At 39.0% G+C, this 14907-nt stretch overlaps 1 protein-coding gene across 1 annotated transcript; it reads right to left on the bottom strand.

Annotated features, from left to right (window-relative positions):
* Positions 1-5949: 5949 nt before the first annotated feature.
* Positions 5950-11735, bottom strand: HAUS6 (HAUS augmin-like complex, subunit 6; the record flags this gene model as incomplete). The annotated part of the gene is made up of 6 exons (XM_009705552.1): positions 5950-6002; positions 6895-7908; positions 8272-8407; positions 9300-9485; positions 10159-10248; positions 11638-11735. Coding segments are annotated over 6 exons (1577 nt in total), but the record flags the coding sequence as incomplete, so codon positions are not given.
* Between the last annotated feature and the right edge of the window lie 3172 nt (positions 11736-14907).

The raw sequence follows: 14907 nt of genomic DNA, 5'->3' as shown, positions 1-14907 counted from the left end.
GTTTTGTGTCATCAGCAAACTTGCTGAGGGTACGCTCCATGCCTTCATCCAGGCCACTGATGAATAAGCTGGACAAGGCTGGACCCAGAACTGATCCCTGGGGACCACCACTAGCTACAGGCCTCCACCTAGACTCTGCGCTGCTGATCACAACCCTCTGAGCTCTGCCATTCAGCCAGTTCTCAGTCCACCTCACTGTCCATTCATCTAGCCCACGCTTCCTGAGCTTACCTATGAGGATGTTATGGGAGACAGTGTCAAAAGCCTTGCTGAAGTCAATGTAGACAACACCCACTGCTCTCCCCTCATCTACTCAGCCAGCCATGCCATCATAGAAGGCTATCAGATTGGTCAAGCATGATTTCCCGTTGGTGAATCCATGTTGACTACTCCTGATAACCTTCTTTTCCTCCAGCTGCTTAGAGATGACATCCAGAACGAGCCGTTTCATCACTTTTCCAGGGATGGAGGCAAGGCTGACTGGCCTGTAGATTCTTGGGTCCCCCTTCGTGCCCTTTTTGAAGACAGGAGTGACATTGGCTTTCTTCCAGTCCGCAGGCACCTCTCCTGTTCTCCATGACCTTTCAAAGATGATGTAAGGTGGCTCAGCAACAACATCTGCCAGCTCCCTCAGCACTCAAGGCTGCATCCTGTTGGGGCCCATGGATTTGTGGGTGTCCGGTTTGCCTAAATGATCTCTAACCCGATCCTCCTTGACCAAGGAAAAGTCTTGCTTTCTCAAGGCTTCCTCTCTTACCTCCAGGGTTTGGGATTCCTGAGGGCCTGCCCTAGCAGTAAAGACTGAACAGCTGCACATAGACTGGTGTGTAGTTAGGTATCACCAGGTAGGATGGTCCAAAAAGTGCCCTCATACGGAAAAGCTACCTCCAAATGGTGCCACACTTAAGTTAGCGCAGCTGAACTTAAGCACTGCAGATGGTAAAGACAGAGCTCTCATGCAACATACTGCCATAGCTACCTACAGAGTAATTTCTGCCAAAGTTTTTCGAAATAATGCAACACAGAAGACTGAAACAGAACTATCAAACCATGAATGTAATTCAGGCTTGCTAAAGGACTCCATAGCCAAACTAAAACTGGAGAATTCATATCAGTTTAAGTCCCTACTCATTCCATCTTCTCTCAATCTCCACTTAAAAGTTTCATGAGTAGCTACCAAGGACCTTAGATCATTTACCAGCTCAGCTCTGAGAAGCCTCTCTGTAGTTATACTGAAGATGAATATACACTCTTCTACATACAAAACAACGAAAGCTATGATTGTATGGTTTTGCCTAATAACTCACTTCAACATGTATCTCAAATACACTATAAGAATTTCCTTCCTTCTATTCAATTGTTCCCACGACACTGTGGAAGACTGCTCATCCCTTGTGCAAGGCTTTACAAGAACCTCAGCTATGTGCCTTTGGAATTACTAAAGGTTCAATGTTACTTCCTTGTGCATAAATAGGTTTTGCACAAGATGCAGTAGCAAGCCTTGCCTGCAGTTGCTCTTGCCCTCACTCATTCTTAATTTAAGAGATTCTAGTCAGTATATCCACACAAATTGCAGGAAAGGAAACAAGAAGACATGGCTACAAGCTCACCAGTTATCTCAAACAACTTCTCACTGTATACCTGCTGCTACAAAAAGACAGTTTGCATTGCTGCCCCAATACACTGGAATTCTTACCCTCATGCCTCCATCATCTCACACACACATTACCCATGAATGAAACTTACTTAGTGTGACTTTGCCCCATAAGGAATGATGATACCTCTATTTCCGTATCTCTCCATACATGCATATAAATGGACACATCCATAAACGTCACTTATCATTTAGCAGTTGTGTAGTAAACATCCATACCGAGAAGTACTGAACACTGAACATCCTGGAATAATTAGAAAATTTGTAGTTCTCACATTGAACCCATACCACAGTGGCCTGGTCACTGTTGCTTGTAGTATATTAGCTAGAACAGCTAGGTGAAAAGAGTCTTTCCCCAGCATCTCAAAAGCTGTGATGGAACAGGTCACCTTAATTTTTAAAAATATGTATTTCATAGACTCTACTTCTTCTGCATCTCCCAGCTGATTAAAAAAAGTATTTTCTCAATCCACACCATCATAGACAGTACAGAATGGAAAAATGACTCACTAAAATCATATCTTCCTGCCTTTATGCAGAATTAACACATGTATTCTATTCATGGCCATTCCCAGCACAAAGCAGAAATTTCCTCTCTCAGCTAGTGCTACCACTGGCCACAATGAACAGGTCTAAAAGCAGCAGTTACACAACTAACAGAGGGGACTTGCTGTTCATTAAGTCTTGTAACCGAGACTGTTTCTCCCATTACTTGCAGAAATCCACTGACAGAACTGCATTTGTATTTTTCAATGCTCAGTGAACTAGTGAAAGTGATACGTTCTTTTAGCTTTACTTTTCAATAAAAATGGACTGATGAATGTTCAGTACAGACAGAACATATACAGGACAGACTGCAAACAGTTATCTGCTATCCTGCAAAAGTTATAGCAATCTATATTTTGTTATGGTTACACATTATTTGATATGCTACTACCAAAAATTGTACCACTTGGTATTATATTTCAAGGAAATATACTGCAGACACTTCATCGTACCTTTATGACCAACGTGTATATGCTTTGGTAAGAAGAGAATGTTAGTATAATCTTCCAAAGAAAAAAAGAAACCAAAGAGTATAGAAGTTTGTAAACCTGTCCTTGCAGAACTCACCTGGTAAGGCCAGGCAAATCCAAATCGCGAAATACTGAATGCTCTGCAGTGCCGCACTAAATTACGGCATATTCTCCTCTGGAAAGTGAGATGTTTGCACTGTGTATTATTTACTCTGTGAGATATTTGCACATCTAATGCCAATCCAGCGCGCCTAACTTCAGAAGCCCAGATTCCTTATTCTTAGGAAGTTAAATGAAGGAATCTCCTGATTACGAATGAGAAAATTTCCAAAGCTTAATGGGCAAGTACTTCTGAATGGTATTTCAGGATAGGTATCTTAGACACTTAACACTGTGCATTATGAATATGGTATTCTTCTTCAGTAAATACCCAGTTTTAAAGAAGTCACATAAATATATACAAAGTTGTATTCGTCGCTGGTGATAATACCCTGCTATTCTCCCTGCTCCCCTTCACTAAGCAGTATATCACAGCTCTACAAGACAAGGATTTTATTGTAAAGTTCAACGTAATTATGATGCCCTTCCAATACAAGCCTAACCAAAACTTCCTGGGTATACACCACAAACCAGTGGACAGGTGAGCTTAACACAAAAAATATAGTGCTACACTCACCTGCAAGTAGTAAAGATCCCTAAGGTGTACAAGTGTGTAATTTCTGCTTTTATGTATATCATTTCTGCTTTTATATGTATCACTTGGAATCTGAGGCCAGATCTTCACAGAAAACTCAAAATTCTTAGCTGTCACTTCTTAATCCAGAACTGTCAATGTAGCAGCAACTCAAAATTCAATTTAATTTTTCTTAAGACAGGCCACAACCAACGTATTATCCACATCATTACATTTAGCTACCCTAGTAACTCATCCAGCATCTGAAAAATTACTGCAAGCCTTAAAGACAGACCTGTACTTCAGTACATTACTTGGTTAGAACCAGAGGATCCTTCTCAATCCAGATCTCAGTGCTATATATTTAGGTCCTTGATAGCACAATCCTCTAACACAACAATCAAATCACTGCTACTTCTCTCTGGAACACACTTCCCAAATTCAAATATAAATACTGATTAAAAAAAGGAATTATACATACAGAATGTGAATGGACAGAGCAGATGCACTTGTACCTTACAAATACTTTTGACTACTCTTATCAAGCTCTTACAGTTTATGATCTCCTTGGTATCAACATTTCTATTGGTTTTCTTTTCAGAGTACATGTGCTTGTTACTCATGATGAGCAACAGTGCACACCAGCCTGATAAAGAATCTGGGTGGGAATTTTGTACATTTAAACTCTCGTCATAATTATTTAGTAGCTTTAAAACGAACTAAAGCATGCAATCCCAATGAGTGGGAAAGGGTTTTTTTTCCCCTAATAATAATTTTTATTCTTAACCTGCAAATATGGGAGAGCGGATGTTATGTCGAAGGGCCTAAAGCAAATCATTGCTTTCAAGAAAACTTTGTGTACATTCACAAAACTGACACTAACAAAACCACTATTTTCAGTTATCTCTTCCATTTGTTACACTCTATCCCTGTACCAGAATTCACGTTTACTAAGGAAGTAAGACTCTGTATTACATTAAAACACAGACTTAAAGCCAGTAACACCCATTCAAAAGCAAGTTTGTGGCCAAAAAGTGGAAAGCTCTCCTCCTATTTAAGAAAAATGGGAAGCCACCTTGCCATTTGTTTACTCCTACAACAAAACCAGAACCACCTGGTTGAACAGGCAGAATAGGGAAAAAATACTTCCTGTTTTAAACTTCTAAAAATGCTCTAAGATACCTTTATTTATAATTTTTTATTTGGAACTTATAGCAGTGAATAACAGTGCAGCCCTAAAGAGCAGTGCAGCCTCCTAGCCAATTAACCGCCACCCCAAGCTCCTTCCCCCAGCCTCTTTTACATACCCACAGGAGCACAGCTGACAAATGCACTTCTTCATGGATGGAACCACATGCAAAGGCACAGGCGACATGAGCACAGACTGCATTACACATCCCAGCTGTTTTCCCTGGGGCAGTATGCCTAGGTTCTTCTGGTGAGCACCTTTCTCCTGCTTTCAAGCCTCTTCTCACCAGAGCATGAAAGCCTTGACAGTAACCTAGGGAACCTTTGTGAAGTCATCAGTGCCAAGCTCCAGAGCCCAGGTCTGCAACGAACACGGCTGGTCCTGTTCCACAGCCGATAGCTAAGGTTAAATCTTCCAATTCTCTAACTGTTTGACCATGATTAAGTCAACATGTAAATGGGCTATTAAAAAGCACTTCCCTCTCAGCTGTTAACATGTAAGCAGCCACATTATAGCTTCCACAACCAGCCACATAAAGCTTTTCTCACAAAGCTTGTCAAATTCTGCTTTATAAGGAAGATTCTTCTTAAAAGCTCTTTGCAACTGTTTTGGAAGAAAGGAGAAGAAAGATATACTAGAACAGAAAAACAACTTTACCTAGCAGTGCTTCAAAACTCTGTAAACACATCAAGTTTGGGGTCAGTACTTCTACAGCAAGAAGTTTTATCTGCTGGAACCTCAAATTTTACATTTCCATCCCACCACAAGCTGTATTACCAGTTATATCACAATGTCATAAATGTGTATCAACTATTTGAAAATAAAGTGGCATTAACACTACCACAAGTCGTAACTCCGACAACTTTAATACAAAACATTTCTTTAGTAATATGCCTAAAAAAAACAGGCACTTCAGTGGAAGTTTATAAAAAGAGTAGCCTCTACCAACAAGTAGAACTGATGGCAGCATCAACCAGCAGCGTCAATAAGAGGGAAGAATCCAATGAATGTAGAGCACCAAGTAAAATTTGGGTGGGATTTTGGGGCAGGGTGGGGGGGTAGGGTGGGGGTGAATTAGGGGCAAGATAGAAACTCCAAAGATTTCACTATTTCTCTATTTCTCATTTGAGATTTTGTTCTTCCATTTTCTAGGATTATGCCACTTACTCAACATTGCTATTTTTAAAAACATGGTAACAAGCAATACATAGTTCTGTATGTAAATGATGGGCTGTACATAGAATGCTACTATAGATGACATGAAACTGGAAGAACCAGAGCAGGCAACTGACAATCTTAAACAAGAACACTGGAATACACTTTCCACAAAAAATAGAAAGGAGTGCAACTTCTCCATCTAGGCATGGAGAAGAGGCTACACGTTCTAGTGAACTGTTATCCTTCTGCTTTGCAAATTCTATCCTGATGACGGTTCCTTCGTGCCCAGCTTCTCATTCAACTGCTCTTTATCTAGAAGAAAAAGTGTATTAGTTAGCACTCTACAATATTCAATTAATTGACAGAAATATTGCTTCAGAAATGTTTGGTGTATATTAAAAAAGTGTGTATGAAATGGTACTTCCAATTTTTCTAACTGTTTCAAGTATGGTAAAATCATTCGCTATCAGTACAGCCACAATTTTAAGTGAAAGCTAAATTGCAGCAAACCTTTGCATAAAGTATAAATCTTACTATTCCTTGAGACTAACTTGTGTTAAATTCCTAGTACTCCATTAAATACCATCTGTTTTGGTAACAGTCTTCTGTATAACCATTACTAACCCACTTTTATTAATGCATTTCAAAAATTGACCTCATATGTAACTGAACACTGCACGACTCGTTAAACAAAGTTTACACTTGTGTTGGAAATGGGCAGGCAAACTGGAATGCAGGATTTCACAATAAAAAGTATATTATATTAATATAAGTGTTACAGACTATGAACACCTGACTGAACTCACAGAAGTTCCAGCTATCTACAACACATTTCTAAATAGCCAAATTTGTTCAGAGTAAACACATTATTTCAAAATAACTTCGTGAATTCTCAAAATTTAACTTCAGATTACTCCATTGCTAATGCACCTTAAGGGTGGTTTTTCTTTTTTTAAATAGCTGCAGATTACCTCAGAAAGTCAGGTAAGTACCTTTCCTCCTGCTTGCAAGATGCTGATATAACTAAAAAAAAGCATGACTCCTTTGCTTTTATGTCTCATCTTCCATAAGGAATAAGCATACAAATCATCCATCTCCCTACACTCCCACAGTAGGGTTCAGCTATTCAGAGTAGGTTATTTATGGCAGTATACTCAGTGGCAGAATGGACAAAATCTTGTTGCTGAAGTACATGGACACTTACCCTTCAATTTATGTATTAAGTCTAATGGTATTTTGTGTACCATTGATGCCATTTCCTCCAGATCTTGATAGGATACAAGCAAAGATGACAGGGAATATTTACTTTCATTAAGAGATTTTGGTGATGGTGTCTTGGTAAATTCTTCATCCAAGCAGAAGTGCTCTGAAGGACTGCACAATTCATCTTTTTCTCTTTTTTCTGGTTCAAGACTTAGGTCTGATCTACAACTGATAGATCCACCTCCATTATGTGTTTGATGCAGCTCCTCTTCACTACTAGATGCAGTCTTTTTCAGTGCTTTATATGTGTTGAACAGGGACTGTAGATCTAGCTTTGATTTTTGAACAGCCCCCTCATCTAACAGGCTGTTCGGAAGATATGTGCTGTTTGTTATGTCAAAATCAGACTCTACGTTTGTAGATTCACCGGGATTTATGTTATCAAGTTCTTCTGGAAATGTCTCATCCAATATGCCCCAGCAGGCATCTTTAGGACTGATAGAACTTAACAATTCATTCCTGTCCAGCATCTCATCCACTAAGGAACCCTGAAAATGGTCTGAAGGTAGAACACTTGTTCTACTATTGTCTTCTGAAAAAACAGCTGAAGTATTCATGCTTTTCTTTACATACTGAAAAGTTTGTTCTTCTGGATCTTCTACAGAACTTTTGTTCAAAACAACACATTTTAATTCCTGTGCTTCAGTTTGCTCTCTCTTTTGTATTCCAGATGTTTCTGAATCTGGAGATTCAACGACATGACTCCTCCTCAACTGCTCTTGAGGTCTAAATTCTGTAGAACTTAATTGGGACTTCCTTTCTGACAAGGGAGGATCAAAGTCAGGTACAGGAGATACAGGGATAGAGCATGTGGATCTAGAGTCTGCTGCCTTCTGCATTATACATCCAGCCTCCATTGGAGCTTCTTCTATCTTTACTTCAGCTGGGGCCAGCTCTATGTCTAATGAGCCCTCAGTTTGAACAGCTTTTCTCCATGAGCTTCTAATTTCAGTAACTAAATGGAACAAACCAAGGTAAAATTTTAGTACCTTCATACTCTCAATCAAGCTGTTTTTCTTCTATCCCTTCACTAACATGAGCACTCCAAGAAGAAACACGTATATCTGCTTTATATTGTTTATGCTTAATTTTCTTCCTCAACACAAAGGGGATTCTACACAGAAAAAAAATGTTTTAAAACAAATTCACAGCACTTACATCTTAGGCCTACTATGTTGTGTTACAGAGTGAGCCATTAGGATAACTTGCAGCTTCACTGAAATACTTATCTTTTTCTTCTTGTGTGATATATACAGTGTCAATGAACTAATCACATTTCTAATCAATGAGTATTATAAAAACAGAGTTTTAGACTTACGCAGATTTTCTGGAGTTCGGGGAATTTGTTTCCTTGTTAAAAATGGGTTAAAAGCCAGCGAGCTAATGAGATCTTCTAATGCCATCCCTTCTCCTTCATGACTCTCGGGTGACTTAGACATCACTGTTCTCGCAACCTGTAGGATGTTAGAGAAGGGCAAATCCTGAGAAAGCAAAATTATAGCTTCTTTATTTCTGTCAGTTATGGCTCAAAAATAAATCCCATTCTCCAAATGATCTGAAGAGTTTGGAATCTCCTGACTCTTCTTCTGTCGTTTAGTACTTAGGTTCACAATGACCACAGTACCCTATACACACAAAATGAAGACAGAGGACTGAAATCAGAACTCAATTCTAAATTCCCTCATCATCTAGGAATCAATCTTTAAAATAAGAAAATGTGCTCAGGTAGTCTATATTTAAAACACTAGTCCAGAACTACATAAGCGTGAAGACTACAGCTATAGTTACAGAAGTAAAACATTTTAGCACATTAAATTATTTTTCTGTACCATTTCAGTGAAAGATGCAATTTACTTTCCAAATCAAGCTCTGGCACATTTTACAGTAACTCTTGTGAAGGAAATCCTCAGATAAATCTTAAATAAAATACCTAAAAGAGGAAATACCTCAATTCCTCTCTAAAATTCCCAAGCCCTTGTTAAATATTTAACCTGTGTAACTTCAGAAGTAAAAAGGACTGTTGAATTCTTAATATATGCAGTGGTTCATAGATTAAAGTACGCGAGGTGATAAAAATCATACCATGATTCTACTGAAAGTGCTATTCAATTCACCATCATTTTTAGTATGACAACTGCACAAGCTTCATGCTTTTAGGGTGTACTTAACTGGGCAATCATGACTACAACTCAGTGACATTAATTAATATCTAGCAGAAAAAAGTAACTTTTGACATACACGGCTTACAAGAGGCATTTTATGATATAATTAGTAATTTGTTCTCTGAACTTAATGACCATTTATTTAAAAAACAAACAAAAAAATTTAAAAATTAATTTTCCTAACCTCTTCTGCCAGTTCATCTCTGGCTTTCTTAAGAGGGTCTTCTTTTTTGACAGGAGACTCTGTCTGGATAACATCATCACCCGCATTCTCCCACACTTCTGAAATGGTGGACTCATTCTTCCCATTTTTTAAGACCTTTGAAGGCACAGGCGTTTCTTCTCCCTTGCAAGTTTCGGTATGAAAATTCTAGAGGAATACACAGGAATTATCAGAAGTTTTAAACTTGTGTCAGAAAATCAGTATGAAGAAACTGCTGTACAAATTCTGAACAGCAATGGCTTTAGTGTTTAGTCAACAAGAATATTTCATTCTTAAATTCTAACTACACACAAAATATTCTTACAATAGTATTTAAAGTAGGACATAAGTGGTGGCTGGGATAGGGTGTTGCATAGAACACGGATGACTCATCTGCAGCTACCTTGAACACACTACAGTAGACAATTGTGCAATAGACAACTGTACATCGAAGTTGCTTTTAGGCCACATTATAACCCTCAAGTTCATACACAAAGAAGCATCAAAGTCTGACCACTGCTCACACCAAAAAGACTGTTTCAGCAAGCAGGGAATCGGTGACACACTGTATGGAAGTCAAGTGCAAGTGCACCTACTTCCTACTGTCCTTTCCTAAAGCTTAATGAAGTATCTAACAGTTAGCTTTTACAGTTTTACAGGACTGACTCAGATGTGTAGAAATCATGTTTTAAAAAAAAAAAAACAAAACCAAACAAAAACCCACAAAAACAAAACAGCACAACCCTCCTACGCAAACACTAAGTCTAGGCTTCAATCAATATAAAAAGCAAATATTACAAGTTTAACTCCTCTGACAGGTAGGAAATTACTGAAGAATAACCTTTTCAATTAACACGTCTCTGTTTTCAGATGCTTTTGACAACTCCAAAGGCACTGAAGAGCTCCTTGAGGGGTGGGGGAGAGAAGCAGGGTGGGGGGAGGAAAAATATTTTAGAGACAAATTAAACAAGTGGCATGCAAGTCTTAGTAAAAGGCTATTACATATTGTGAGCCCCGTATCTGTCCGTCACGATTTCCCTCAATTCGTCCCGGTCATCAGAAGGCAATTTTACTATAGGGAGAACATGTGACAATTAGAGCAGGTTTAGCCCTAGTTGTGTATCAGGTCTCCCAAAATTAATAAATTATGCAACTTTTCCCTTGATTACCAAACAGAAAAAGAAGGTATGTTGTGATATATTTTGTCACTAAGTCTTCTATATTCTGCAATCAAAGATAACTAGAGTGTCTTGCGCAGACTTGATAATGGTCTTTTCCCTAGATAGGCTTCCTCTGAATTGCCTCTGGCATCCACAGGTCTGTTCCTGTATGAATTTGCTGATATTTAACAACGACCTGGCTACAAAAAACTTCAGTCTCATCACTTCTAATGACCATAGTGCTATAGCATATAGAAAGCATATAGCTCTAAAATGTAAGGTACAGTCCTCACTTGTTAGGAAGAATGTACCTTAACACATTAGTATTTGCTGTTATCTGTCCTTAGAATCAGAAGCAGGCAAAAATCCATGCTGTATGAAGTCACTGAGAGAAATCCAGGCTTCAACTGTTAACTACTTGGACAATCTTTGAGACATATGCAATTACACCTACTGATGTCTAAGAATAGGACAGCCTTCCTCTCCTCACTCCCTTTCTCTCACAATAGGCAACTTTCAGGTATCTGCAGGCATCATTTTATGAAATACAGTGTTATTCAAAAGGTCATTAAACCTTCCAGGACTAAGTAAATGACAAACATGCCAAAACTTTTTAGCATACCATTGCTTCATGTTCTGGAACTGTAGTAAGAGAAGCTGCAGAACAAAGTCATTTTATAAGATTTGTGACAAAACAAAGTCTTGTTGAGAAGGTTCAGCATAGTAATTCTGTTTGGGAGTCAGAGAGCTTTGTTTTGGATTGGTTTTAGGTTTTGGTTTGTTTTTCTTAAACACAAAAGAAGAACTCCAGTGAATGCTTGTTTTTTTATGCTCAGGCTATACTGAACATATATGCCCACCTCCACCCAGCCTGAGAAACAGAATTCTGTCTTCTCCACCCACCTCTTAAAGCATGAAAGAATACAGTTAAAAAGTGAGCTAAAAATCTTGCAACTTGTCTGCTGCACATCCTATTCAGCAGCAACCAGTTGATCAATTGGTCACCAGCTGGAGAAAGCGGCAGTTACTTTAGGACTAGCTTGCTAAATCAGGTGGATGTGACATGTAAGGAGTGGATTACTGAAATACTCCCCTAAGGATCAACTCCAACAGCTATATTTCTATTTTCTCCACTGCTTTTTTATCAATTTCTCATTAATATCGTACCTTCTTGGTGGTGATGTTGACTTATACACCATAGTTTCCAACTTCCCATCATCTTTCTCACAACACACTTCATGAATAGAGCCAAAAACATCTAGAAAAGCAAGTCAAGAGTTTTATTATTGCTTTTTTTTTTTTTTGGCTCGGGATTCCCAGGAGACACAAGTGACACAGACTACTTCTGTAGACTATTCACAGGATGGACTTTACAAACACTTCAAGAAAAATAAATCAATATATAAGCAGGACACTGGAATCAATCCTTTTGCTCAGGTACCACCTGCAGCCACAGATGCCATTAGCAGCCAGCACCTATTTGTGTTGTTCCTGAATGCATGTTCGAGAGGCATGATTCTATCTGCTGCCTTGCACATATCAATCATACATTCCATCTTTCTCCAAACTACAGTCCCAGCCACATTCCAAACTACAATCCCAGCCACATGTCATCATTACCCCCTCCTCTCCACATATGCATCAATTGTGGGGCACAACAATTTCACAAAGCAAAATTCCATCCATATTTTCCCCACCATCTTCACCTGCATTTATCAATAATATCTCTGTGGACATACTCATCCCTATGATCAATGCTGCCTCAGCCCAAGCAAGGCAAGGTACACTACAAGGAAATGTTTTGCATATTATCAGAGGCACACATACCTCAGCTCAGGACTCTCTAGAACAGTAAGTATCAATTTTGGCGCACCACTCGGATAAACAGCCAAAGTTTATCCTCAGTCGTTCTCTACTACCCTAAATTTCAGCTTCTGCAAACATACATATGATTTCCTTTTTTATTTACCTCAACACTACCTCCAAAATCCAACCTCACTTCAAGAACTTAGGTGAGGTTAATGTTTTGTTTAAAGCTTACCATGTTAACAGGCAGAAAGTTAGTTTCCTTAGTGGCTAGATTCTCAGACCAAGCATCGTAACTGCAGAGTAGAGAGAATGCCACAGACACCAGTTTGTCTCAAGCTTTCTGGTATCAACAGAAGCTCATAGCATTATTGCACAGTGCTTTAATCTTTGCAATTTTTCAGGCAAACAACCCTCCATTTGCAATTCTGTAGCCTTTCCTTTGCAGCTTCTAGCCTTGTACCTACATACCCTCAGACTGTTGGAGTAGTGCTTCCACCTTTGTAACCAAAAGATCTTCTCCCTATTGCTTTGCACTTTGAAATCCCAACACATCTGTGTCATTTTTCCTTAAAGGGACTACAAATGACATATGATTCAAGCCGTCTTCTCCCTCCTTTTCCACCCTTGCTTTGAGCTTCTTTTACTACCAGAGCGAATGTATTCTCTAGAACCCATGAATGTACATGGAAATCTGTCTTGACATCCTTCATGCAAGAACAACTAAATACCAAACAGCTCTGATGTCAAGGAATTGATGTCAAAATCTTTACAGTTGTAATTCGTAACAAAGATAAGGAACTGATGTAAATCATTTGGGTAGAATGGTTCTTGACAAGACAACGGCAAAGAAGGAACAGGCAGATCCGAAACCAGGGAACCAGAAAACTTTAGTGGGCTGTTTGCCCAAGAAGCTTGGCTAAATGTGTCCTTTAGGTGAACTTAGCTCATTATAATACTAAAAATCAGATCTCGTAACCCAAAGACCCCAACCCACTTAGAGACCCTTCTCCAAAGAGCATGCGTAGTATAAAAATGTTATAAAAAATATGTAAATGAGCTGATCAATCCTGGTCTTGGAGGCTCTGCTAGGGTCTTGTCCTAATGATAAGAATATGTATATAGACTAGCACAGAAGAACCCCAGGGGTGTTAGTTTTGTGGAAGATCACCTAGCAGCCAAATTTGCGCAACTTTGCAAATAAATCAGTACCTCATCTTCGTGTGTGATGGGCTTGTTGCACACCAGGTAACAAAACCATCTTTTTGGACAATTTTGGTGACCCAGACAGGACAGCAACGAGGCCTTGCCTGGATCAATTTGCTGCAGCTGGTGGGCCGTGGCAGACCAACTAGATTCCAGCATGCATTGATCTTTTCTGTTCAGGGACTCCATTGGAGTCCCTTCCCTGCTGGAGTAGTAAGCAACACCAAGGTGCAAAGCTTAAATTGAGATACTGAACTCTTATAGTGAAAGGTGGGAAGGGAATGATTTGCTTACAATTTGGTTGGATTGTTGTTTGGAATTTTGGGTTATTTAAGCTGCCATTTGGTGTTTGTTAATTTTGGGTTATTTAAGCCAGTATTTGGTGTTTGATAGAAATAATCATACGCATAGACACTTTACAAGTACAGTGTGTGAAGACTTAAAGACTTCCTTTTTGGGAAATGATACGGTGACCAGTCCCTCCTCTGAGCTTTCCTATTGTTCACCTTTAGGATGCATCCCCAAACATTGGGATAAATTTGGTGGGGATGCCCTTTCTAAAGAAAAAAGGAAACAATATTGCACACAATGATGGCCAATGTATAAATTGGGAGACGGAGAAAAAATGGCCTGAAATGGGAATCCTGAATTATAACACCATATTGGAACTAATGTTATTTTGTCACTGGATAGATAAGTAAGACGAAGTGCCTTACGCTGATTTATTCCTTGCTTTGCAAAATGATTATGATATTAGAAAATGTAAGTTAATGGAATCATCTGATTCGGGAGCTTCAATGCTGTTATCCAAAAAAGAGAAAGGTCAAAATACGAAAAGAGATTGTTCTGCTTGTAGTATTGGGCAAAATTATGAACATGTGCAATTGTTAGTAGCAGGCTCTATGAATAAAAGAAACAATGATGTTTCTAGTGCTGGTAGAGAAGGATTAGGGGAGCCCCAAAATTAGGGAATCAGAAGGGTTCAGCCCCAGTTCGGGGTGAACTGGAACACAACAATCAGCAGTTATTCAGGTCCCCACTGCAGCAAGCAGTGGGATCCGAAGGAATGCCTGTGTGGGTGCCTGTACCTTTTTCTACTTCTGATTTAACGAATTGGAAAGAATCTGCAGAGTTGTACAGAGAAAACCCTGATAAAGTACATAAAGTGTTTCAAATTATTGTTTTGAATCATGGTCCTCACTGGAGAAATATTCAAGTTTTGCTTAACACATTATTAGCACCAGAAGAGAAGAGGCTGGTCTTAGAAAAACCAAATGAAGAAAACAAAAAGGTAAATGCAAGAGATGGGTCAGAAAGATTTCTGCCTGAAACAGAACCTAAATGGGAGTCAAACACTAATGTGGGAGAACTAATGATCAGACAGTACCAACAATTATCATAGAATCACAGAATCATAG

The sequence above is a fragment of the Cariama cristata genome, unplaced genomic scaffold, assembly GCF_000690535.1.
Source record: "Cariama cristata isolate BGI_N322 unplaced genomic scaffold, ASM69053v1 scaffold5208, whole genome shotgun sequence".
NCBI lineage: Eukaryota > Metazoa > Chordata > Aves > Cariamiformes > Cariamidae > Cariama > Cariama cristata.
This window is presented reverse-complemented; position numbering and strand designations above follow the sequence as displayed.